The sequence below is a fragment of the Poromitra crassiceps genome (assembly GCF_964638095.1).
Source record: "Poromitra crassiceps genome assembly, chromosome: 15".
In the NCBI taxonomy this organism is placed as follows: Eukaryota; Metazoa; Chordata; class Actinopteri; order Beryciformes; family Melamphaidae; genus Poromitra; species Poromitra crassiceps.
Window position 1 is genome coordinate 22,183,289 of NC_139634.1, and position 27,503 is coordinate 22,210,791.

General features: G+C 43.3%; 2 protein-coding genes across 4 annotated transcripts in view; one reads left to right on the plus strand and one right to left on the minus strand.

Annotated features, from left to right (window-relative positions):
* Positions 1–249: 249 nt before the first annotated feature.
* On the plus strand, positions 250–9,101 carry fgl1 (fibrinogen-like 1; the record flags this gene model as incomplete). The annotated part of the gene is made up of 7 exons (XM_083651814.1): positions 250–315; positions 2,961–3,132; positions 5,785–5,944; positions 6,094–6,191; positions 7,284–7,372; positions 8,604–8,791; positions 8,879–9,101. The coding sequence occupies 7 exons, from the start codon at positions 250–252 to the stop codon at positions 9,099–9,101; spliced, it is 996 nt and encodes a 331-aa protein (XP_083507940.1).
* A 2,504-nt stretch (positions 9,102–11,605) lies between these two features.
* Positions 11,606–27,503, minus strand: part of snx25 (sorting nexin 25) — a 35,776-nt gene continuing 19,878 nt past the window's right edge. For 2 of the 3 annotated variants that reach the window (XM_083651967.1, XM_083651968.1), the window contains 11 exons: positions 27,311–27,475; positions 26,833–26,964; positions 25,131–25,271; positions 19,885–19,998; positions 18,790–18,867; positions 17,566–17,649; positions 17,075–17,192; positions 16,284–16,350; positions 15,828–16,009; positions 13,837–13,937; positions 11,606–12,875 (listed from right to left, as the gene is read on the minus strand). In XM_083651967.1, the coding sequence (XP_083508093.1) occupies positions 12,810–12,875; positions 13,837–13,937; positions 15,828–16,009; positions 16,284–16,350; positions 17,075–17,192; positions 17,566–17,649; positions 18,790–18,867; positions 19,885–19,998; positions 25,131–25,271; positions 26,833–26,964; positions 27,311–27,475 (1,248 nt within the window). In that variant the 3' untranslated portion in view covers positions 11,606–12,809. The remainder of the gene's footprint in view (positions 12,876–13,836; positions 13,938–15,827; positions 16,010–16,283; positions 16,351–17,074; positions 17,193–17,565; positions 17,650–18,789; positions 18,868–19,884; positions 19,999–25,130; positions 25,272–26,832; positions 26,965–27,310; positions 27,476–27,503) is intronic. The other variant, XM_083651969.1, reaches the window with a different exon arrangement.

Here is a 27,503-nt window from a genome sequence, read left to right on the forward strand (position 1 = left end):
TGAGTTGAGTTTTCTCATAAGTGCTGGTTTAGTTTAGCCATAAGTGCTGCTGGTTTTGGCCCGTGTGTCTGTTCTGACACTGCAACGTTGTTTTATGACTGTAGAGAATTAGGTATTCTCTCGGTCTCTCTCTCCCTCCCTCCTTGGCTGCAGCTTGTGTTTTGGCTCTCGAGGCGAGGAATATTTTCACTTTTATATTTCGTTTGACTTGTAAGAGTTTACTGGTCTTTGGTTGTGAGCAGGGAGAGGATGGGAGGCCCACTGGTTCTTCTCATAGGAGTGATGGTCTTCATGGATGGCTCTCCGGCTCTGGCTGTAAGTGGATTCAGCATTTCTAAGTACTAATGTTTGGAGAATTATAATCACTGGTGTTCTTGCTACTTTACATTGAATTTGGAAACATTAACATTTCAGTCAACAGACCATCATAACGGTATCGGTATTTTGAATGTGTGTGCACTCTCTACCTCCACCTAACTACATAATTACATACTGTATGCGTATGTAATGTAGGTCTCATCAATGATTTGAGTTTATTTTGTCATAGAGAAAGGTGGGGATACTAAAATGTACTTTTGGGACAGTTACATCAGATCCTGTGCACTGGTAAATGTAACTTCTCTGAGTGTAGTGTAGTTCTGTATGTATATGATTTATTATGACAGATACATGTCCAAAGTGAGGCCAGTCTTCACATCTATAAGTTTGGGTTAAGGTTAAAAGGTTGTGGTGAGGGTTAAAGTAATAATAACCATCAACTTTTTCCTATATTCAATATGGAACATGTTCAATTCTTGTCTGTTTTGCTACTCTATTGCCAAATGATAGCATAGTAATTGAAGCTATAGCCAGTTCATCAAAGTGTTTGCTGTTGTAAACTCCTGGCGATCCTTCTTTCCCAGGAAAACCCCTCTCCTGCTCAGTGATGCCTTTTATGTGTGATGTATTTTATGTTTGCAGCAACAACAGTGGTTTGGGTTTAGGTTCATCAGTTTGTCATGTATTATTATTATTCTCATGTTTGACACCATTTGTCATGTATTAATGTTTGACACGGTTTGTCATGTATTATTATTATTATTCTCATGTTTGACACGGTTTGTCACGTATTAATGTTTGACACGGTTTGTCATGTATCATTATTATTCTCATGTCTGTCTGACACGGTTTGTCATGTATTAATCTGTTTGACATAGTTTGTCATGTATTATTACTATTCTCATGTCTGTCTGACACGGTTTGTCATGTATTAATCTGTTTGACACGGTTTGTCATGTATTATTATTATTCTCATGTCTGTCTGACACGGTTTGTCATGTAGGCCTATTAATCTTTTTGACATAGTTTGTCATGTATTAATCTGTTTGACATGGTTTGTCATGTCTTAGCCAATAACAACCAAGACCAGCCAATAGCAGATTACAATAGAATACTTTTAGTCCAACCTGAAAAGTTTCCCTCAAGGTTATGGGTTAGGCACATGGGTTAGAGAATGCCATTATGAATGAAGGTCCTCTTATATAGGACGAATCAGCGTGATATCACAACAACAAAAAAACACTTCCGGGTGCCACTGCAGCAGTTAACTCGTATGAAATAAAGCTGAAAAGCTGTGCCAAATGTTAATAGCAAAAAAACTATACATCACATCGCTTCTATTTTGACTTTGTGAGTGTTAGCAGAAGTAGCTCAAGGGTCTGATGTATAATATTATGTATGTAGTGTTAAAGTTGTGTGAACTGTCAAAGTGAATTTAGTAAAAAAGTACAGCCTGCTAGAGTGAGACACACTCAAGGCTTGCTCCATAGGGTCCCATTGGCTGGAAAAGCATGAAACATAAACTGTGATTTCTCAAACAGTACAAAAGATAAATTATAGCTGAATTAAGGTGATAAGAGTTCTAAAAGTGGTCACTTGTTTACAGTTTAAATGGAGTGTCTAGCTTAAAGTATGAAGGACTAGTTACAGTTCAAAGAGGGCATGGTTTCACCATAAACTGCTGGTTAAAACCAACGGCAGCTGCCCCCCAGAAGCTGTTGAAGCCGTTTGTTTATCAACATCCTGATCCCTCTATAGATGGTTTTCACGTGATTATTGTGTTGCTAGGGAACAGTTTGAAACCCATCTTATTTCCTGTCAGTTTTGTATTTGCAAATACTGCAACAGGAAATAAGTTTATAAGTATTTTATTGAGAGTATCCTTGTTATTGTATTGTATGTTGGTAGGGACATTCCAAAGTTACTCACAAGAACAAATTGGGAAAGATTGTTAAAGGTTAAGTAAACCCTAAAACACGTTTTCAGCTTTAAACCAATGTATTTGGCTTTTGAGTAGTGTTGCTGAAGGATTCTGTGCAAAATCTCCACATTTGAGTGTGTCCTGGTGGCTCATCTGGTAGCACGCGTACCACAGAGGGTTTCCTGTCAGCCTATTGGCTGATTTCGGTTCTGATGACATCACCAAGAACTGTCCGATCACAGCAGGTTGACAGCTCAGCTGTGCAGTGAGACTCTTGATTTGCACTGTGAAGGCAGAGAGTAGTTCCAGCTCCTCCTTTCTGCTCGGAGGTATGGATACCCCAAGATCACAACCAACAGAGCAAAACCCTCATTTATTCCCATGTCAATAACTCAAACAGGATGTGAGATCTGGTAATCCGGATTAAGGGGATGTGAAGTATACTCATTGTTTTTTTAATCATGATTATTGGAATATAGCTAGTTATCAGCAATATGCACTTTAAATATGCCTGGCTGCTATAGATATGCACTTTAGTGCACTGTATTATATCCGTATTAATGACTGTTACAGATGATAGTGTTGTACAACAAATTGCCTCCTTGGAGGACATTAAAGTTCTCTACCTACCTAGGGGCAAGTAAGTATAGTAATACAAAGTGTGTGTGTGTGTGTGTGTGTGTGTGTGTGTGTGTGTGTGTGTGTGTGTGTGTGTGTGCAGGCGTCAGACAGCTGTCGTGAGGAGGTGGTTCGTCTGAGGCAGCAGGAGAAGCTTCTGCAGAGCCGGGTTCAGAAGCAGGAGATCCTCCTGCACAGACTGCAGCTGCTCAACCAGCCCACGCCTGGCAAGACTAGGGCCAGAGCAGAGCAGCCCCAGGACACACAGCACACCGGTTAGTCTACCAAGCCAGTCTATATCTTCCACAATCTTCCAATGCTCCAGAGACTGTCTGTACTTCAGCACGTTGAAATGTGGCCAGAGGAAGTTGTCATCTTTCAATGAAAAAAAATATATATTTTGAGCGGAGGAAGTTCGATGGGGGATTCAGCATGTTGTGGCGCTATGCGAGTGAGAATTGCAGCAGCCAGCTGCCTTTGTGTGGAGCAGAGCGGAGAGTGCAGCCTGCCGGCCTGGAATCTCAGAGGGGCCGGGGTCTGAATTCGGCCTTAACTAGGTTAACTAACGTTATCCTGGAATGCGATTTTAATGAGCCAGTTACATTTGTTTGCCTCCTTAGACATTACCTTTTGCTTTATTTTGTATGTTACATACTGTACAATTGGCCAAGTTATTAGTTAGTTTATGGGCTAGAAATTCTGCCAAGTTACAGGCACTAGGCAGCCATTTCCTCCATTTCGAGGAGATAAGCCAGCTGCCTTTGTGTGGAGCGGAGAGTGCAGCCTGCCGGCCTGGAATCTCCGAGGGGGCGGGGTCTGAATTTGGCCTGCCCGTTTAGCCTTTCAATGAAAAGTGTCTGAATTTGACAATTTATGGTGTTTTCTTTGGACTAAGTGGGTGGCACTTGTTTCTGAACTGTGTTGGATTGATGCTGTTGTGCGGATGTGTGGAGTGCAGTGTCTGGTGTTTGCTGTTGCTTTATAAGGGAGAGGGATTCTGTGGTTTCTAGGTGCTGGAGAACATGCTCAGCTGATGGCATGATGCTTATCCACTCTTGCTTTCAACCTATTTGGAGTTACTTCTGAAGTTTGTGTGTTTGATGTTCACTGATAAATTAACTGCTAAGTCACCTAGGAAGCTTCTGTGATGACGTGGGTTTGATTTCCACAAAAAACTGCACTGCAGGATATATATTTTTTTTAAATCACATTTTATTGTTGGAACTAGGCAATTTTTAGAGCAATTGAGTTTCAGTCTTTTCCATTTTCACATTTTTCATCATAGTAAACACAGACACACAAAAGTGGGTAACAAAATATGGCTGCCTGGTAAACAAATGTGCATGCCTGGTACAATTTCAAACCGATCAGCCACGTTGGCTGACAACAAGCTCATCAACGCTTTCCCACGCCAGCCATATGCCAGGTTTCAACCTAGCCTTGTTGTTACCTAACCAAGGGCGAATACCTGGTTTCACAAGTGGGGGGGACATAATAAAATGTGGAGCGCCGACCCTCTAGGGGGGTCCGGGGCATGCCCCCCCTGAAGATTTCTTTTTACATTTTAAAGTAAAATGCATCAATTTGGTGCACTCTGAGGGGAAGATTAAGAGGCTAGATCTATGAAGAACTACACACACTAAATACATGCCTTTTAGACACCAACTCCTCCAACTCATCAGAGCTCCGATATGAAAGCAGGTGACATGAACAAGGCATAGAACAATACTGATGTGAAAGCCAGAGCCATATTGAAATCACGTTGGTTGTATTATTATTTATCATTATTATTATTATTATTATTATTAGTGTGCTTTATTTTAAATTCAACCATGTTCACTGCTTACCATGTTCACTTCCTCTCTTCACCTAACCCTTTATACAGCAGCAGGGATGTGCAGAGAATGTTAAATGGTAAATGGACTGTATTTATAGAGCGCATTTTATATAGTCTATCGACTACCCAAAGCTTTTACATGAATACCTCACATTCACCCATTCACACACCGACGGCGTCTGCAGCCATGCAAGGCGCTAACTGCTCGTCGGGAGCAGTTAGGGGTTCAGTGTCTTGCTCAAGGACACTTTGGCACACTGCCGGGAGGAGCCAGCCTCGAACTGGGAACCTTCTGATTCCCAGGCGACAGCTCTACCTCCTGAGCTAATGCCGCCTGTTAGAGGGGCAGGGGCTGGCAAAAAAGTTTTAATGTTTTTAGCCAGATTTAGAGGAATATCTCATTTTAAATTAACATTTGGACTCCACAAACTGAATAATATTAGTACAAAAGTTAAATTTGCTGTTACAATACTGCGAGTGCTGCCTTCAGGGACAGTTTGGAAAGGGGAATTTCCATACAGAGCGCCATTAGAAATGCATTCAGGGTCTGGAGAGGGCACTTTTTACAGACGAGGAAATCCGTGGCAATCTTTTGGAGTAGCCTATAGCTTATAATTAGCAACTCAATTAACATTCTCAGCCATAATATGATGGCTGGTCAAACAGTAGCATATTAAGCATGATTTTTTTCAGTTTACCCACAGTTTTTTCAGTTTAAAAAGTGGGGGGGACAGAATCAAGGTTTTGAAAAGTGCCCAGTGGAAAATTCGCCCCTGACCTAACCCAAACCATAATCCTAACCTTAAATAGTTTTACTTGCATAAACATAAAGAAAGTTGATAAAGTTGTCTTATTTGCATCTAACATTGGAGAGGCAGCGAGGTTTTCAAATTAACCGCCATTTTGTTTCAAATTTAAGTTGAGATCGTACGTATCCCTGGTTTGCAGACACGTAAAATGCCAACGTTTTATTCTGGCGACTGGGTTGAAATATCTCATCCAACATCCATCTAAAATCAGTGAAAAAGCTGAAACGGGGAAAATAAAATACATAAAATATTTAATGTGTGTGTGTGTGTGTGTGTGTCAGACTGTTCCCAGCTCTTCAGTTCTGGCTCCAAATCCAGTGGTTTCTACAGGATCAGACCCCATGGCAGCCCCTCTCCAGTAACAGTCTACTGTGACATGACTGAAGGAGGCGGATGGACGCTCATACAGAGGCGAACAGATGGCACTGAGAGGTTCAACAGGTCTGTCTGTCTGTCCATCCATCCATCTATTATCTATGTATCTATCTACTGTATGTATGTATCTATGTATCTATCTATGTATCTATCTATCTATCTATCTATCTATCTATCTATCTATCTATCTATCTATCTATCTATCTATCTATCAGGTCATGGACTGAGTATAAAGATGGTTTTGGAGACATGGAGTCAGAATCAGGAGAGTTTTGGTTTGGAAATGACAACCTGCATTACATCACTGCACAAGGTCAGCATTTTTTCTGCATTCATTTATGATTTATTCATGCATGAGAGTATCTGTTTGTGAAGAAATCAAGGTAGACAAGACAGCATCATTGAAATGTCTAGTATGTACGGAAGGAGTCCCGGGAGGATCCGGCTGGTTGCACGGCAGCCGCTCTGGACTCGACCTCCCCGATAACTCTCTCAGAACCCGCCTCGGGCGTCCCTCGATGGACCATGAAGGCCGAGAGTTCGTTACGGGCGCTCTTCCTGGTCTGCTGCAGAGGCATCCATGACTAATGGGTGAGAGCCCTCGGCATTCGTTATCGATAGCGCACATTCGCCCGGGAATGACGGTTAGAACATTGGATGCAGTTAGGCTACCTCCTAACCTCGCGTCACCAGGCTCTTCTCGGCGAGAAAGAGCCTGGCTTCCGTTCACAATTGATTTTGTCACCCTACCTGGTTCCGGCCTAGAGCCCGCCCTAGACAGGAAGGGCAGCGTTTCTAGCTCGTCAACTTTTACGTTAACTTGACAATTTGACACAAGTATCAGAACGGCAAACAACAAAACAAAAGATGGACGTACCGAACGAAGTTTTTGAAGAAGTTCTTGTAGAAACATTGCGGATTCACAATCTCACATCTTTTAAGCCAATACAGAAGCTTTGCATCGGACAATTAATCGAGGAAAGAGACGTCAAGCTAACGGCAACAAAGACGTTTTTTGGCGCACTTCCTTCCGGTGTTCATTCTGGTTCCGTGGTTTACGCCCCCATGACAAAAAGCGGGGTGTGAGGTGCCCAGACTAGGCTACCTCCATTCCCCCCACACCCCGATAGCGGGGGAGTGCCTTCTGTATGTTCACTGCTATCATCTGTGGCACCCCGGCTTCTGTATGTTCACTGCTATCATCTGTGGCACCCCGGCAGGCCTGATTGCCGTCCTTAGCAGTCCATCCCGTCATGAATAGGCACCTGGCAGGGAACTTTTCTAACAAGTCTAAGCCAATTTACATGACTTCAGTAACATGATGAGATGGCATTGTTCTCTGTGTCTAGAGTCAAGATAAGGGTTTGGTTGTGTTTTGCTGTTGGCATTCGTCTGTCTGCTGCAGGTAATTATTCTCTAAGGATCAACCTGGAAGACTTTGAGGGGAACCAGCGCTATGCCGAGTACAAGGACTTCAAAGTGGCTCACGAAAAGGTAGGGGGGTTGATGGGGGGTTGGATGGCTCTTTAGTAGGGGTGGGACAAAATATCAAAATATTGTGATACTTCGTCTTGCAATACAAACGGCATCAATACACTAGAGCCAAATCTTTTTTTTATTTTTATTTACAAGTTGATTATGATTAAGCACTGAAATGTGTATTTTTTTGCATTCATTCATTCATTTTTGTTAAACTGGAAACTATGAATGAAGTTTGGAAACATTCAGCTGCTACACTGCAACGAGTGTGGCCAACTTCAGTGACATGCTCATAGGGTTACTGCTGCGAGGAGCCGATGGCTATGCCGACCGGGTGGTCGGCATAACGTTAGTTACAATTAAGCACGTCGACAATGTTTTCTCACTGTCAGCTGGGTTGACAGATACTAGCTAGTCCGACCGGGCACAGCCAGCGTTCATCACTGCTCGTTAAAAATGTCCAAATAGGCGTTATTCTGATAAACTGGTCACATATTTGGATGTTACGTTCTCATCCGAAAAAATATTAAAGCTATACCAGTTGGGGTTTTTTTTGCTTGAAAACAGCTTTTTGGCAAGTCTAAAAATGATAAAGGTACGAGTAATCTACTTGCGGGTCTAAAATGGAATAACGATTACAAAATGACGTTATGCAGAAGCCTCCTGATATGGGCAAATGATAAGGTGAATAGGTCGCTCGGTCCACAAAAAGTCCACCACCCAGTTTCTGCCCTAGGAGGCTTAAATTTGGCATGGAGATCAAGTGTGTGTGTAGGACAGGTACAGGTGTGTGTTCATTCATACCAATTGGCTAAAATGTGTGTGTGTGTGTGTGGGGAGGGGGGGGCAATTTAAAAAAATGCAGGGTGGCAGACGCATAGGGTGGGCTGCCCCTGCCATCATGCATTTCGTAAATTTGCATGTGGTCACAGCTATTGCGAATTCACGCTTGTTTATTCTTCAATTACACAGATAGGCTATCATGTATCGTAGATGTATTGTCTTGCAATGTACTGAGTCACAGAATCGCTGTGTCGTGATGTATCATAGTAATGTATTGAGTATCATAGAATGGCTGTGTCGTAACACCATGGTTATTGAACATACACTACCGTGGAGTTCCTCTGCAATTCCCACCCCCGCTATTTAGATGTGTGGACAGAGTTTACTTGCCTTGGATGCATCCATAGACTGTGGAGCAGCGACCGTGGATGCATCAGATGTCGGAATCTCTCTCTCTCTGCAGGAGCAGTACCGACTCGCCTTTGGAAGCTGTTCAGGCACCGCAGGAGATTCTCTGTCCGGCGGCTATCAGGTGGGCGTGGCAGTGTGGGCCAGCCACCAGGGCATGAGGTTCAGCACCTACGACCGGGACAACGACAACTACAGCGGGAACTGCGCCCAGGAGGACAAAGGAGGCTGGTGGTTCAACAGGTTAGGGCTTTACTCCAGAGTAGCTACCTCCATCCTTTACAGAAAAAAAATCACCAAAGATTATTTCCTCATCTCTCTCTCTCTCAGGTGTCACTCAGCCCATCTCAATGGCCGGTACTACCCTCATGGCCACTACAGCGGGGTCACAGACGACGGGGTGGTTTGGTACACTTGGCGGGGATGGTGGTACTCCATGAAGACCAGCATCATGAAGCTGCGACCCTCTGACTTCAGAATGGACCCAATCGATGACCCCAATGCTGTTCGGAACCTCGGCCCTCCTAGCCCAGGGACGATTCAATCAGATTAGCATATAATATGACCTATAATATGATTTTCTGCATATGGTTTATAAGCACTGTTCTTATGCAGCCATTACACATCATGCATGTTGTATTGTTATGCTGTGGCTAGTTCACTAACACTTGGATTAAAAGGATGCCTTCACATGCAGTGGTTTAAGATGACAAATTCCTTTAAGGTTAATCATCATACTCCACTTTATCTCAACTCACCTTAGCAAAGAATATAGTGTAGCAGCTCTATCTCAGTATCACTTCAATTATAACCAAGAGTTGAAAAAATAAAACGTTATTGTCTGTGGAATTATTTTGTTCTAGTGCAGTGCCGTTCCTCTCCCCTTCACACATGCTCTCTCACTCCTTCAAACCCTCCACCCATCCTCCCCCTGCTTGCACTGCTCCCCCAATTGGTCAAAATTGCATGGAATTCGACACTGAAAGGGCTGCACTGAAGCGATGTGTTTATCAGACACGCAGAGAGGAGAGAAAAAACCAGCAGCAGCCGGCTGCACCAATTTATAGGCAAAATCCGTTGGGATTCAACTGGATTCAACACATTAACATGTCAGAATGGTCAGAAGAAGTTGCCAGATTTGTCGCTAGTCACTTTTGAGAAATAAAGTCACCAGGGGGTCTGAAAAGTACAAAGTCGCCAAGCTGGCAACACTGGGTTTCGCTAGCGAGCAGCGACGGTCGCATCGACCAATGACATTAATTGGGGGCGACGTCCCCGGGGTGTGGTCATCCCGACCCCATCCTTGGAAAAAAAATCACCTCGGCAAACTGGTAAAGCAGACGTTATGAGACCAATGGAGCGCGTTTATACAACGTAGTCACAACTGCATTTTGTTAGTAAGGTTAGGTAGGTAGCTTTATAAATCAGGATAGGTACTACGTGTGTTTGCATACCGGTATAAGTGCATCTGAGCTCAGCTGTGACTCTACCAAGCCCCTCCGCTGGAGACTCAACCAACCGTTTGGGGAGCACTTGCCAAGGAATCTATACAGATATTCATAAATGCTAACATTATCTTTCTTACTAGGATATTTCATACCAGGTCCCTTACATCTTAATTGTTTTTTTTATAGTGGCTGTATTGTGCCTGAGAATGCAAGAGCTGTGGAATATCATAAATTATGTGATTTGATTTGCGATCCTGTGGTTTTAATGAAAAAAAAAGTTTTTCAATTCCTTCTTGCTTCACTATAGTCTACATCAGCGTTTCTCAACTGGTGGGTCGCGACCGCGGGGCCGTTTTGATTGGGTCGCGGACATTGGCCCAAAAAAAAAAAAAAAAAAAAAAAATGTTTTTGATTTCATTTGAGTTAAATTCAGATTATTGAAACTGGATTAGCCTGACCAGTTTTACTTGTTTAACAAGCTGAAGCATATGCTCTGCCTGTAATTCAAGAGAAGTCTGCCTTTTCATTTCATATTTAATTTTAGTTCAATTCAGATGATTGAAACTGGATTAGCATGGCCCCAGTTTAATTAAAAGTTATGACCAGTTTAACTAAAAAGCATATAGCCTGCCTGTGATTCAAGAAAAGTCTGCCTTTTTATTTCATATTAGTTAAATTCAGACTATTGAAACTGGATTAGCATGACCAGGTTAACTTGTTTTATTATTATTATTATTATTATTATTATTATTATTATTATTATTAACTTGTTTAAAAACATAGGCATGTACTGTAATTCAAGATAAGTCTGCCTTTATTTCATATTTCATACAGTTCAAACAAGACTTTCTGAGCATGACCAGTTTGACTTGTTTAAATTTAATAGGCCTGTAATTCAAGTCTGCCTTATTTCAATTGGTTTTTAGCCCTAGTTGCACTTCTGTTGCACTTTTTTGTTCATTTGAGGTTTATAACAGTGCATGAACGCATTGTGTATTAAATTAATGCGCTATTTTTTGTGCAATAAATTTGAGTGGTTTAAAAAAAAATCGGAAATTTGGGTCGCGACTTCATGACAAGGAAAATAGTGGGTCCTGAGGCTACACCAGTTGAGAACCACTGGTCTACATTGTATGTATATTGCAGTAGATAGTTGCACATAGTTGTATTCCATCTGTAAACATTATTTGATAAATGAAAACCACCAACAATACACATTTGCACATCTGAACAGTTTTTGCTATAATCAATTTAGTACACCTGATGATGTGAATATCTAGTGATGCACGGCTTGCACGCATTCAAATCCACTTCAAACCTGTACATTTGTCGACGATTTTTTTTTTGTTTATTTGTTGTATTCATCTCAATATCCTAAAATTGCTGTAGCGCCCCCTATTGGCACACTTTGCCCACACACCAAACCTGACACCTGAACAGTGTTTTTGCTTGGAGGTGATTGGAGGCAACTCCAGATGAACAGACACATCGCCAATTATAGTAGCATGAAATATTCTTTAGTATCCCCGGTTGTAGGTTGTGTACAATTTATTTTCACAATACCAAAACAAAACAAAAAAATCAAGAAACAAAAAATGTCACAATTTTTTGTGGCAATTTATTGCTTATATAAACGCTCTCTAAACAATTTTTGGTAAAAATAAAATCTATCAATCACAAATAAAAGTGTCACAATGACTTTTACATGACATTATATTGCACAATTATAAGCCTTTTCTTTTTACAACGATCACAGAACACAAGTGTTGTTGCTCAGGTTGTGTGTTGGAGGAATGTTGAGAGGTCTGTGGGCAATGAAAAACATGCTGGCTGCCTTTACAGGGCAACAGAAAAGCTCAACTTAGGCTCCATTGGCTGCGTTCACCTTTAGTTCCACAAGACGTTACTTAAGCCTCGTCATCTACACTAGAAATCCATGCTCTGGACAGGATGTGCCATGGGCGCACACTTTTTTTGGGGTGTGACTAAACTCATGCCAACTCGTGTGTTTAGCTTTGCACCCTCTACAGGAGTTTCTCTGGCTCGAGATGATTTCTTGTCATCAGTGATGTCACCAGTGATGTCACTCGAGCAATTGTGATGTCATCAATGATGTCACTTGAGCAATTGTGATGTCACTCAAGCAATTGTGATGTCATCAGTGATGTCACTTGAGCAATTGTGCGCCACGGAGCGGAACCGGGCCCCCTTATTTTAGTACTAAGATACCTTTGAAGGCAGGCTTTGTGGTACAAGTGTGATCGCTCTGGTGAGACTGTGATCTAAACATGGAGGAGTCAGAATCCGTGTGGTTCCTCCTTGTATAGACCAAACACACTCCTTGCTAGCAGAGCTTTGCAAAGGTAGTGAGCACACTCACCAAATAAGAGTAAAAATTCAGGTGCACGGCACAAAAGTAACAATAAAAAGCATAAAAACCTTGAAAGGACATTCATTGAGTGCTGGCATCCCTTGCTTTTTATTCCTCCTTGTAGACACAAGACGTCCACCTCACAATGAGAGAAACTTCAGCTTTTCTATTGTGCTGTCAAGCCAGCCCTGCACAAGATGTCCACTTCACAAGGAGAGAAACTTCAGCTTTTCTATTGTGCTGTCAAGCCAGCCCTGCATGGCTTCACAAAACAGTTGAACAGAATGGTCCTGTGTCTGTTATGACCAACACAGCTCCTTTCTGTCTCAGCTTGAAACAAAAACATCATCTCTCCCTTGGGCGTGGCAGGTTATGATTGGTCAGCTACAGAAAGGCCTGAAATATGAACTAGCAGAACCCTAGTTTCACCCAAAGAGTATGTTCAGATGTGTTCCACCTCCATGTTAAGTTCAGTACACAGTTCCTTGAGTAACATCTCCATCAATACCTAACAGAGACAGAGAGAAAGACAATAAAGTAAGCATGAATTTTATGTAACTGTACGTCAGTGGTGTAGTGGTCCCTGGAGAAGTGGGTCGACTGTAATTTACGCCCCCCCCCCCCCCCCCCCCCCCCCCGGCCGCTATTTGATCTAGTTTCAACTACTTTTGCTGGGCAGTCACTATTGGTGTCCACAAAAACAACATTCTGATTGAATTATACATGTAGGCTACAATGTAACAATGAGAACAGTTAGGCTACCATAACCTGAGCATTAGTCTACTGAATTTAGTTCATTGATACAAAAATTTCAAACCAACTCACGAAGTTAATTTGAACCAAAGTAGCTGCCAAAATAATGGAAGCATTCAAGTAATTGAGGGATGCATTATTATAGAAAGCAGGCTAAATTTCTCCCCCCAATGTGTGACTGTTTCTCTCTTGACTTACAGTAACAAGTTTTATTTCGAAAATCGACAGGATGTTTTATTTTATTATTCTCGTGAATTCCTGTCCAGCTCGATCTGCTCTGTGCTGCTTGACGCAACTCAAAGAGAGGAGCGAAAATACACAGGCCGATTTGTTTAGTGGAGCAGAGCGGAGAACCGCTTCGGGCACGCCTCTGGTGGACACAGGCATTCACTAGACACTAGACAGACTGCTACCAGCTCCAGTGTCCGCCTCGCGGTCGTAATGCAACGTTTCCTGGTGGAATCTCAATCTGCCCGGCAGAGACTTTAGGCAGAAAGAGAAAATACTTGAATGGACGCGCATCAAAGGAGCTTTAGAAGTGAGTAGACGCAAAGCCGTCTGAAAAATAAGTAGGTAGACGGCGTCTACCTGTGTCTACCCTCCACTACACCACTGCTGTACATGATAAATACAGACAAAAATACTGTGAAATCTGTCTTTTTGCCCCCCCCCTTTAGGATATTAGTAATGGTGGTGTGTTTATGTCTTGCGCTTACATAGAGAAGGTGTTTGTTGGCACTAGCCTCCTGCAGGGCATTGAAGATCTTGATGATCCCGTAGCGGGCGTTCTGTTGGCCAACTAGATTTGCTAGGGCTTCTGATAGCGGAGATGACATTGAGACAGAGTAAAGAGACAAGAGAAGTCAGAAGTTAAAGCACATGGAGACAGAGTCGAGAGGTCAGAAGTTAAAGCACATGGAGTCTAGCGCAGCGTTCCCCAAAGAGCAGCCCATGCTGTAATTGCAAAAAAAAAAAGTGGTGTTATGTCCATGCTGCATCCCCATACTGTTCATATAGTTTGCATGACATTGCTCAGAACACTGGGCAGGTAGATAGAATGTGATGTGACCACGCCCCCACAGTATTCAGAAATGATTTGAGCAGCCAGATAAACCCTTTTCACGGGGGCAATTTTGTGTTGAAAAGGCAGGGTAAACACAGGGGCAAGCAAAACACTAATGAGGGTTTCCAACTTCCAATGCACCTCGGTCGTGCCAATAATGATGGTAAAGCACACCCTCAAGTGTAATATTGCAATTATATAGTTACCAACAAAATACAAGATATAAACAGGTGTTCATATTTTGGGGCAATTAGCTCTGATTTTTTTTTTTTTGCTAGTAGTGTTCATTCCATTTCCATTAGACAAGAAATAGGCCCCGTTGAGTCAGCCAGGTTGAGCTAGCAAACATTAGCCAGCCTCTCATCGGAAACCAGCAGCTAGCTTACAGCATCGATGCAAAATCTACAGTTTGCTGACGTCACCTAGTACCAGGCGCAGACTGCATAATCAGGCAGATGCCCGGTGGCCTGGCCTGCAAAAAAAAAAAAAAAAAAAAAAATTGTGCAGGCCAGGCCACACACTGAACAGCAGGCCAGTATGTATAAGTGTTCCTAGTTGCGCAGATTGCAGGCAGGCAGGCTGCAGACAGGTAGGAATGAGTTAACTTTTCAGTCAGAAGCTGCTGAGACCCCAGCGCGGATGGGAGGGGCTTGCTGTTCAATGGTGCCAAAATGGAGAAGAGAAGAGGTGCAGAGAGGTGGAAAGCAAGGAGCCTATGTTGTGTCTTGGCCTAAACTACAATATCAGTGGTAGACAATTGTCTATTGCCTCTAGAATATTCGAGAGAAATTAAATTAACACTAATTTGTATTTATTTATTTATATTAGTGAACAAATAGGTAACATAACATGTAACATCACGTTAGCATTATATTCACCAAATCTTGCTTCAAAAGGCCCAAATTTTTCGTGTGTCCGCGCGTGTTGGCCTGGCCTGCATGGTTTCTAATGCCCGGCCTGAATTATGGTCCCAGTCCGCCCCTGCCTAGTACTATCAGATTTCTACCCCATTTCAACCAATCATATCACGACATGGCAGCTGTCAATCAAATCTTCATTTCAGGATAATTTTCTCTTCCAAATGAAGGAGAAAATGGCACCTAGTGCCTGTCATCTGACAGAATTTCTAGCCCATAAACTAACTACTAACTTGGCCAATTGTATGGAACATACTAAATAAATCAAACGGTAATGTAGGGTTAGGTTATAGCGATAATGGTGCACGCCTGAGAGCCTGGTTGTCAGGGGTCGCCCCTCGGAGATTCCAGGCCGGCAGGCAGCACCCATGCATCAGATTGTCAGCTCGTTCCACACAGAAGTAGCTGGCTGCCTGGTACTCGGCGGATCCCACTCGCGAAGCACGACAACACGCTGAATTCCACTCGATTTGGGGGTGGAACACGCCAGGATTGGCCAATGCCAAAGCCAGTCCCCAGAATTGTCAAATTAAATCATCGACATGCTACTATGACCCGCCTCTCAACCTGTCATCTCAGACAAGTTATGTTTTTTACAATCTGAGGCATTTTTTCATTTGAACACGCCTAGGTGTGCTGTTACACTGATTTGAGAACAGTCCAAATGTCTAGTTGACCAATCAGATTGCTTGGTCGGAACTACGTGTTGTATAATTTCCAATGTTACCTGGAATATTGTCCAGTAGTTTCTGCTGAGCCCGCTCCTTGGTATCGCTGCGTTCGGACTCGGTCCGGACCTTGATGTGCGGCGCCAACTTCCCATTGGGCCAGAATGTGTCCCTAAACACGTTGATGTAACACATCAACATCGGCTCAGAGAAGATCCAGTTTACGGTGTCCCGGATCTGCCTGAAATGAAGCAATACCGCATGAATAATGTTAACCTTGTTACTGACATAAGCAACAAATTGGAACAGTTATCACAGTTATAAGCACTAGGATAGAAATAGAGACACAAACAGAAAGCTTGTTGAAAACAGACTTTTTCTGTGATAAAGACATGAAGATAGTTAGAACTACTGTATATTTAACTGTAATCCTCAACTGTCTTGACATTAGATGCGGTTTCAGTGAATGAGTGAAGACATACTATGTGGTTGTGAAGTTCAGACTTGCTACTTACTTGTTGATAGTTCGTCCAAACGTCACCTGGACTAGTGCAATAAGAGTCTTCCTCACCCACTTAAACACTGAGGAGGGACAGAAGAAGAAGATGATAGAACAGAGGATGATCAGATACAGACTCAGTAACAGTAGATGAAGTATAGTAGATAGTCTTCTCTCTGATGTGTGATTGTCTCAACTGGAGGGTCCAGAAGCTATGTAACACCTGGTCTGGCATGCTCACCCCCTCCTCACAATGCATTAATTTTGTTTTAGCACAAGGCCATAGAGAAAGATTACCTCCCATATAGGCCTATTTTTACTGTAGGTATAAAAAAGAAGAAGAAGAAAAGAACATGTAGAATGTGTATTTATTTCTTGAAATGATGACAACAGTCCATAGCACTCAAGAAAATGAATTGAAGTTGACTACCAGCTACACAATGAAGACAGACAACAAAGAAAACTTCCATTGGCATATGGAAAATCCAAAATAGACAACTTTGTAGTTAGGTTGAGATAGGTAGCATTCGTCAAAAAATAGCTGTAGCCTTCAGGCAGAAGCGCTGTATCTGTTGTACCCATTGTACAGTAAAGCCCACTGTCCATAACTCATTAAGTCCAGAGCATTTTTTCCCTTCCCTTTTATTTGACTTCCTGTAGGTGTGTGAAAAGCAACCCAGTGTTTCCTGTGTATTATGTTTTATGCTGGACTTTGTTTGCCATCTGTTAAAAATGGAAAATACAACATTGCTTGTAAAGACAGCAGTGTGTGTGTGTGTGTGTGTGTGTGTGTGTGTGTGTACTGACTTCCTCTGAGCTCAAATATCTCTCCTATGAGCCTGAAGCAGGGTTCAGCCAGGGCGTCCCTCCTCCCATCTGCCTCATCGCCGTAGTCTGACAGGTCGCTGTCATCCTCAGCCTCCTCCTAGAAACACCAGGTACAGGGACACACACACACACGATTATACACCCTTTCAAAGCTAGTCCGTCTCCATTCTTTTCAATTCATTTCCAATGAGCTGTCCGTTGTCTGGGCAGCGCTGATGTCCGTCTGTCAGATTTCCGTCTGTTTTGATGGACAGAAAATTCGACCCAGTTGAACTTTTTCAGGACGTTGCCGCAAATCAGAGATGGTGTTTTTTTAAATAGCATTGACATTCCAAAACAACCTAACGGATATGAATCTATCCGTTAGTAATTCTGTCCGTTTTCTAATGGATCAGTATGGCCGCGGCCTTATGTTACTAGCCCTGTGTGTGTGTGTGTGTGTGTGTGTGTGTGTGTGTGTGTGTGTGGACCTCAGTATGGGAAAAGAAGTCGCCAGGTAGTCTCTCCAGGAAGGAGGCCAGGGAGAAAGATGATTTCTTCTGAATGGACATCACCTTCAAATAAACATGGAACAATGATTCATCATCACTATACAACAACGACATGTCTCTGATTCGGGGTTCCGCACACATCATTGCAGTTTGTATGAGAAAGTTGGTTTGCCTTCCTTATACCATGTTACATGAATTGCCTTCTTACTGTATTTACATTCTCTACTGACTCCTAAAGCTACTAGCTAGCAGTAGCTGCAAGCTTAGTCCTTGTGGACAAATGATGTAGATCATTCCTCGAACCCGCACTCTCTCTGGTAAAAGTGCTTTTAATGTTTTTGCATCCTCAGCTTGGTGTGAGCTACAGAGTCACCTTAAACTAGATTATTTTATAACCACGGAAGATTATAAAAACAGGATTAAGGACTATTTGACCACTGAATGCACATGCTTAAACTCTCAACACTGCTAACTGTTTGATGTAATTTGCTGTCTTGTGTCTGTTCTTTTATGTGAAACTTTTTATGCGTATGTGAAACTTGTCATGTTGCTGTCTTGGCCAGGACACCCTTGTAAGAGATTCTGAATCTCAATGGGAATATTCCTGGCTAAATAAAGGTTAATTAAAATTAAAATACATTATGAAACAAGGCTATATAGTGACAGACCAGAGAGAATGACAATTGTGTCTGGATAGGCACCACCTTCCAGGATCAACATCAATATACCCACACTATAAAATATTCTGAAATTAAGATATGCCATTTGGTGGGCGCTTTGATCCGAAGCGCTAGTGCCCCGCTCTGCACTTTGAGCTACACAGAACTGCAGAAAAGTCATAATGTGCATGATGGAGCAGAAAAATGTATGACAATATAAATTGTAGCTATAATCTCATATTTTATGGTCTAGATCTGGTACGAGTCACTACCACTGAGATACAAATTTCACAAAACAAGTTTCTAATTCCATGCTTAAGTAACAAGATACTATACTCCCAATGTATTCCACCTTTCTTGATTTATAGGGAACATAACCAAATTTATGAAGTTGTATATATGTTGGTCTGTGAACTGACAATATTTTATTTATCCTCACAAAAAGTCCTCCACAGCCAGGCAGCATGTTTTCCACACCAAAAAGAAGCTGACAAATGCTATGTGGACACACGCCCTAAGAGTGTCTTATTGTCAAACCCCTTACCTTGAGGTGCTCTGGGGAAGGGCTGAGGAACGCATAGAGCGCCTCTGACTGGCACAACCGTTCATCTGTCAATAAACGCTGCGCACGCACACGCACACACACACACACACACACACACACACACACACACACACACAATCAACATTGTAGAGCTATGACTATAGGCTAAAGCAGGGGTGGCCAAACTACGGCCCGCGGGCCAACTGCGGCCCGCTGCCAGTTTTTAAGTGGCCCGCCATGAATTTAGAAAAAAAAAAAAAAAAAAAATTTTTTTGCTAAAAACATTTTTCTGTTTCAAAGTTTAAAACGGAAAACGGGGGAAAAAACTGAAAAACAAAAACATTAACAAAAAGAAACTGAAAAACAAAAACAAAAAAATGGATTCCCCCCATTTCGTTTTTTCAATTTAAAACCATTGAAAATGGGTTATAGCCTACTTGGGCACCCTGACATGGTCTATTTATAAAAAATATATATATATACTGAATGAATGTTTAATACTAATGTTATGTTAAATTATCTCTGTCTTAACCTGTTGCCACAGGAAAAGAAAATTTGATAACATACAGAAATACCCATTGTAATAGGTGAGAACATCAATAAACTATGTGTCATATATTTATTTGGGTAGAAATTCAATTTTTGATGACACAAGGGTTTTCTGGTCCAATTTTTTTTCCGCGAAAACTGCCGCGCTTAATATTGTTTGGCCCGCGACTCCTTATATTTTTCTGTATGCAGCCCTCAACCAAAAAAGTTTGGCCACCCCTGGGCTACAGGAAGGCAGTGTGAGCACTGAGCTAGGCGTTCTCTTGTATTAAGGTTGGCTGTCTTATGTTCAGGCTAACAAGTGTGTACATCTAAACCTGTAGAGAAGCAATTATAACAAACTATTACAGTAGATAACTGGAGAAATGCATTGAGCATTTTGCCATTATCTAAATTAGTTGGTAATACTCAGTGTTGCTGGATTAATTTTTTATAATATAGTTGTACAAGAACGGAGCTGAATTTGTCTCTTTAGTTAGCAGTAATATTAGTAAAGTCTAGTGTGAATATAGGTGTATGTATGTACTGTACAGTTTGGATGTTTACCTGGAGAAAGGCATTGAGCTGAGTTTTGCTCTTGTCCAGGAACTTCTGGTCAATAGATTTGAAGGGTAGTTTACTGAGTGACGGTAATTGGAGTTTCTTCAGTGACGGAAAACACTGAGGGAGAGAGAGAGCAAGAGAGACAGAGAGAGCAAGACAGAGATAGAAAGACAGAGTGAGAGACAGAAAGACAGAGTGAGAGAGGAGAGTCCCAAATATAACACTATCAGAAATGAATATTACCCCAAAATGGAACAGATCCACCCAGGCTTCAGAAGCCTCCCTAACATCAACAAACTAGCCGTCCTGCTGGGAGAAGAGAGGACAAGCTGCAACACAGCAGCTAAATATACGACTTGTCAGAAAGACAGCGCAAGAGAGGGAGAGTGAGACAGAAAGACAGAGCGAGAGAGAGACAGAAAGACAGAGGGAGAGAGAGAGACAGAAAAACAGAGTGAGAGAGACGAGACAGAAAGACAGCACAAGAGAGGGACAGAAAGGGAGAGACAGAAAAACAGAGCGAGAGAGACAGAAAGACAGAGTGAGAGAGACAGAGCGAGAGATACAGAAAGACAGAGCATGAGAGAGACAGAAAGACAGTGTTGAGACAGAGACAGAAAGACAGCGCAAGAGAGGGAGAGGGAGAGAGAGACAGAAAGACAGAGACAGAAAGACAGAGAGAGACAGAAAGACAGAGGGAGAGAGAGACAGAAAAACAGAGTGAGAGAGACGAGACAGAAAGACAGCACAAGAGAGGGACAGGCTTTTTCTACTTATCTTATTCTCACTTCTTATTCTCACTACTCCTCTTCCTAACTATGTGTTTTCTCCCCATCCCTGTTGTAGCTTCAGCCCACAGACGCCGTAGACACGGCAGCTTCAGGTGTAGTAACCCTGGTAATCTTTCCTACCCTAAACGCACCACTACTTCTTTTACCATTGCCGGAGGTCTCTGGAACTGTCAGTCGGCGGTTAAGAAAACTGAGACCATCTCGGCTCATGCTCTATCTCAAACCCTCCACTTCCTAGCTCTCACAGAGACCTGGATCATCCCAGAAAACACAGCTACTCCTGCAGCCCTCTCTGCTGCGTACTCATTTTCACACACACCCAGGCCCTCTGGCCGTGGTGGAGGCACTGGTCTCCTCATCTCTCCCAAATGGACCTACACTGTCACCTCTCTCTCTTATCTGTCTATCTCATCTTTTGAGTCCCATGCAGTTGCCGTATCCCTACCCATCAAACTCAACATTGTGGTAATCTACCGCCCGCCTGGTCCACTAGGCGACTTTCTGGACGAGCTGGACACCCTTCTCTCTTTCTTTCCTGAGGATGGTACTCCACTCATCCTGCTGGGTGATTTCAACATCCAGCCAGTAACCTTAAATTCTCTCCCTTTCCTTAACTTCTTCGCATCCTTTGACCTCTACCTCTCTCAATCTCCTCCTACTCACAAAGCAGGAAATGTGCTTGACCTGGTCTTCACCAGATCCTGCTCCACCTTTAACCTCACTGTGACCCCTCTTCCTGTATCTGACCACCACTTTATCACCTTCTCTCTTCCCATCCCCATCCCCTCCTCCCTCCCATCACCCCCTCACTCTATCACCCTCCCGACGCAACCTAAAAACTCTCTCACCTGACTCCCTCTCTTCTACCGTCCTCTCCTTGCTTCCCTCAGCCGAGCAGTTTGCTCTCCTGTCCGCTGACGAGGCTTCCACCGCTCTTCTATCCTCTCTCTCCTCTGCTCTTGATTCTCTCTGCCCTCTCACCACTAAACCTGCCCGATCCTCTCCCCCTGCTCCCTGGCTAACCGAAACTCTGCGAACTCATCGAACAGAGCTTCGGGCAGCTGAGAGAAAATGGAGAAAATCACACCACCCTGAAGACCTCTCTTCCTACCATCTTATCCACTCCAACTTCACCTCTGCTGTCTCCAAAGCAAAAACCTCCTTCTTCATCTCTGAAATCCAGTCCTCTGCATCCAACCCCAGTAAACTGTTCTCCACCTTCTCTACGCTCCTCAACCCTCCCCCCCCCCCCCTCCCTCCTCCCTCTCTGCTGATGATTTTGTAACCTTTTTTACTAAAAAGGTGGATGACATCAGCTCCTCCTTCCATCCTCCAAGCACCCTCACTAACACTCCCGACTCCAATCCTGCTCCTCGGCCCGCTGTCCCTGGATTTCCTTCCTTCTCCCCCCTCTCTCCCGATGAGGTGCTTAAACTCATCAGCTCGAACCGAGCCACTTACTGCCCCCTCGATCCCATCCCTTCCTCTCTCCTCCAAACCATCTCACCTGACATATCTCCCTTCCTCACTACCTTCATAAACTCCTCTCTGTCCTCTGGTCTTGTTCCACCTGATCTAAAGGCTGCAAGAGTCAAGCCTCTGCTTAAGAAACCCTCCCTTGACCCTACTGCTATTCAGAACTACAGACCTGTCTCTCTTCTCTCATTCCTTTCCAAAACCCTTGAACGAGCAGCGTCCGAACAACTTTCTCTCTATCTCTCCCAGAATGACCTCTTGGACCCTCTGCAGTCCGGTTTCAAGGCTTCGCACTCCACTGAGACAGCTCTTCTTGCGGTCACAGAGGCCCTTCACACTGCTAAGGCCTCATCCCTCTCCTCTGTCCTTGTCCTCCTTGACCTGTCTGCTGCCTTCGATACAGTCAATCACCAAATCCTTCTTTCCACTCTGTCTGACCTCGGCATTACAGGTTCTGCACTATCCTGGTTTGCTTCCTATCTCTCGAACCGCTCATACCAGGTCTTATGGAGAGGGTCCGTCTCCAGATCCTGCCCTCTTACCACTGGTGTCCCCCAGGGCTCAGTCCTGGGCCCCTTACTTTTTCTTCTCTATATCAGATCTCTTGCCTATGTGATCTCTTCTCATGGCTTCTCTTATCACTGCTATGCTGATGACACCCAACTTTTCCTTTCCTTCCCCCCCTCCGACACTCAAATCGAGGCTCGCATCTCTGCATGTCTCAAGGACATTGGCGACTGGATGTCTGCCCACCACCTCAAGCTCAACCTTGGTAAGACAGAGCTACTCTTCCTCCCAGGGAAAGACTGTCCTCTCACAGATCTCTCCATCTCCATCGACAACACCACTGTACTGCCCTCCCAAACAGCTAAGAACCTTGGGGTGATCCTCGACAACCAGCTGTCTTGCTCTGCCAACATAGCTGCGACAGCACGCTCCTGTAGGTTCTCCCTCTACAACATCCGCAAAATCCGTCCCTTCCTCACAAGAGAAGCGACTCAACTCCTGGTCCAGTCACTTATCGTCCCTCGCCTGGACTACTGCAACGTGCTCCTGGCTGGCCTACCTGCCACCGACATCCGACCGCTTCAGCTCATTCAGAACGCTGCAGCCCGTCTGGTATTCAACCAACCCAAATTCTCTCATGTCACTCCCCTCTTCCGGGACCTCCACTGGCTTCCCATCTCAGCTCGCATCAAATTCAAGACACTGGTACTGGCCTACAGGGCAGTACACCAGTCAGCTCCCCTGTACCTGCAATCTATGGTCAGGTTCCAAACCTCTCACCGCTCCCTTCGCTCCTCTACCAGTGCAGGGCGCCTCGCTCCTCCTTCGCTACGGGCGCTCAAAAGTCGCTCATCCCGATCTCGACTCTTCTCCTCCCTGGCACCCCAATGGTGGAACGAGCTGCCACCTTCGGTCAGGACTGCTGAATCACTGCCGATCTTTCGGAAAAGACTAAAGACTCACCTTTTCAGGCTCCATCTGGGCCCTTCTTGATCTAACTTCTTTCTCTCTCTTCTTTCTCTCTCTTTATTTAATATTATATTAATAAAAAAAAAAAAAAAAAAAAAAAAACTCTAAACTAAAACTCGTACCACTGTTCCTTCAGGATTTGTAGTTGTCATAGACTGTGCTCCATAGTTGATTGCTCTATTGCTGACAAAAAGTGTGTTACTGTAAGTCGCTTTGGATAAAAGCGTCTGCCAAATGACGTAATGTAATGTAATGTAATGGACAGAAAGGGAGAGACAGAAAAACAGAGCGAGAGAGACAGAAATACAGCATGAGAGGGAGAGAGACAGAGCGAGAGAGTGAGAGAGACAGAAAGTGAGAGCAACAGAAAGACAGAGTGAGAGAGAGAAAGACAGAGAGAGCAAGAGAGAGACAGAAAGACAGAGAGCGAGAGAGACAGAGTGATTTCATGGTAATAAGCATGGCGCTGGGATTGGCACCACTGCCAGAACTTTTTTTTCTGTTTACTCTCCTTGTTTTTGCAGGGGAATTTATATTGTGAGCATTGTGCAATACATTTCCATATGGCCTCTTTCATTCTAGAAAATAATAGTGCATTATAAGATAACAACTATGCAGAATATAGCTTTATTTACAACACCACTCTCAGTACTATCAGATATGATATAAATGAATTTATGGTGATGAGATTAACTTTATTTGTCCCTGAGGGGAAACTGTGTCTAGGAAAGAGACTGGAAGTGTTTCAAATTAACTCCAGAGCCTGCTTTGTTTTCAAGCGTATGGTGGTGTGCGATCTGCAATAAGCCCATGATCAAGTTACTGTGGGATCTCTTTCTTTCGCTTGTTTTAACCAATCTTCCGACTGCCATGCTATGTGGAGACTCTCCTCCCCAATGCTACAGTGACACAAACGTTGCTCTTAGGTGGAGGGGTGCAGTTGGTTAGAATACTATAATATTACTTTATATTATTTACATTACTATTACGGTAATATTATAATAATAATATTATATTATAATATTGAAGGAATCAAAAGGGCCTTTCTGTGTGGAGTTTGCATGTTCTCCCCATGCCCCCTGGGGGTTTCCTTCATATAGGAACCCCTCACCAAAACATGCAATATCCTGGTTGCTAATGTGGTGCCTCCTCTGGTAGTTAGGGGCACCTTTCAGAGGGAGGGGAACTGGTTGGAATAGCGTGAACCTCCCACGTGCTATGTCCTACCGGTGAAGCTTCCCCTGTCAGGTGAAAAGAAGTGGCTGGCTAACTGCCCATGTCTCGGAGGAAGCATGGAGCCAGTTTCGGCTCTCCCCAGATCGGCAGAGGGTGGAGCAGCAACCAGGATAAATAAATAAAATTAGCACTAATGGGGGATAAAAATGGGATAAAAAAAAAAAAAAAAAAAAAAAAAAGGATACTATAATATTACCAAAACACTCCAATGTATTTTCCTTGCTGCCATTTATAAAGTGAGTGTTACATCCACACACGTCATACTGTTACCTCGGTGAGTTTGCGGTGCAGCGTCTGGAATTCAGTGAGTTTCCGCTGGACGTTCCAGCGACTGTTGCCCGTCTCCTCTCCTTCCTCCAGGCTAACACACACACTGTAACATGCTACGGTCTCACCACCTTCCTCTGTAGCCTGGAATACACATGCATAGTTTAAGATGCTAATATCGCACTAAACATTACATTTAGTTTCTCTCAGCAGTTGCAATAGCAGCCCTCCCAATTGTTTTCACACCATAACAATAGATACAGTAAATGAGTCAGTCGGCTACTATGCCACGTTAGTCCAGGCATTTTACGCAAATATGTGGGTCAACCTCACACTAATTGCAACAAAACCAAACTCAACTGATTTTGTATCCTCAATATGTCCTCAATGAAGGAAAAAAGTGTTAAGGAAATGTATGACGGGAAAGTTTTGAAAATGACCTAAATATGATGGTAGCCTATGGAAGCCTTTTTTTTTTAATGTGCCATAAATCTCATCACTTATATCCTGTATGTGTTTTTTGCTTCAAGGAGAAAATAAAAAAAATAAAAAATAAAATAAAATAAAATGTTAACACATTGACTGCCAGCCCTTTTTTCAATGCTGTAGGTAGGTTCTGCCAGTTTTTTTTTTGAGGATTCTGGCTCATTTTACAAGAGCCGAGGATTCTTTTCTGTTAAGACTTCGTGAACACCAATCATCTAAAAAGAACTAATAGAATGTGTGCTTTCTCTGTCTAAAAGAGTTAGTTTGTAGAGTTAGTAGTTATGTAGATATTAGCCGTTGAGTACAGCATGGTTTCAGAGATTTTCAGAGAGTTTTGAGATAAATGGATTTTTAGAACCACCTCACGTGCCTGTGATTATGGGTGCCCTTGGGCAAGTCTGTATACTGTATTCTGTGTGTGTGTGTGTGTGTGTGTGTGTGTGTGTGTGTGCGTGTGTGTGTGTGTCTGTGTGTCTCCAAACTCCTCCCTCCGTCTGTGCTGCTGCTGCTGGCTCCGCGGCCGCTCTCGGGCAGTCTGGATTACTGTAAAACGGGCTCGTTCGTTTCTTGAGGTGTCGGCTGAGAGCTTTGAAGAAGCTTTTGCGATTCTGGTCTTATTTATGCTCAAAGGTACTCGAGTGTGTGTGTGTGTGTGCGCGCGCGTGTGCGTGTGCGTGTGTGTGTGTGTGTGAAATCGAAAGCGTTTTCGCCCAGCTATTTCCTTGAGAATGGCTTTCTCCCGCGGACCCGCGGCTGTTTTTGCTCGGCTTTGTCTCTGTCTGGAGAGCACTGTCGCCACTTAGCTGGTCGGTAAAATAGATTATACACATTCTCTTCCTCCAATATTGGTATAGGAGACGTAAAAGGGGTTGATCGATGTCCCACCGTCAAAAAAAAAAAATGTTTATGTAAGCCGAGATATCTCGTCCTTGGCACTCAACGGTTGGATCCTGTAAGCCGAGATATCTCGTCATTGGCACTCAACGTGTTAAAAAATAAATAAAAAAACGTTTTTGGTAACATCATATAGGTCATTTTCAAAAATTTCCCTTCATACATTTCCTTAACACTTTTTTCCTTCATTGAGGACATATTGAGGATACAAAATCAGTTGAGTTTGGTTTTGTTGCAATTAGTGTGAGGTCTAGTGACATTTTTACTGGACTACGTAGCTAGTGAGTCACATCAGCAGCTAGTAGCCATGTAGCTAGTGAGTCACCTCAGCAGTGGTAATCGTTGCCCTCCAGTGGCCCAAGTTTTCACACCACCAGTCAGTCCTGCTGATGTGCTGCTGTAGCTCACTGTGCTCTCTCTCCATGGCTCCGATCTCCTCCTTCAGCTTACTCACCAACTGCAGACACACACAGAGACAGACAGAGCCATTTCAACACAGTTACAGAAACAAACCAATGGCATTATCTGATGAATAAATTAAGGGGGGTACAAGCTTTCAGATGAGTTATGTTTTCAAATCTTCTGATCTTCTGATCCAAAGTCTCTTTTAATGCCTAATCATCAGTCTCTTTTAAAGCCTTCTCATCTCACCTACACTTCTCTTGCTTGTCAACTCCCTCCATATTTCCTGTCACCCTCTTCTATACTGCCCAATAAAGCATACAATACGAGCACAATGTTTGTGTGTGTATTGAACTGACCCCAAAGCCAGCCTTCTGTCAAGTTTAGGTGCATTTTGTTACCTTTTTGTCAGGTTTGGGTGCATTCTGGATGGAGCCCAGGGCCTGCCGCTTGTACTCCAGTTTGTCGTAGAGTTGACGGAGTTTCGTGGCAGCGTAACTAGCCTGCTCGTTAATTCCTTTACTGCCCTCATCACACACTTCCTCTCCTGCATCTAGACCCTGGCACTACAAACAAACACATACAGTAGTTACA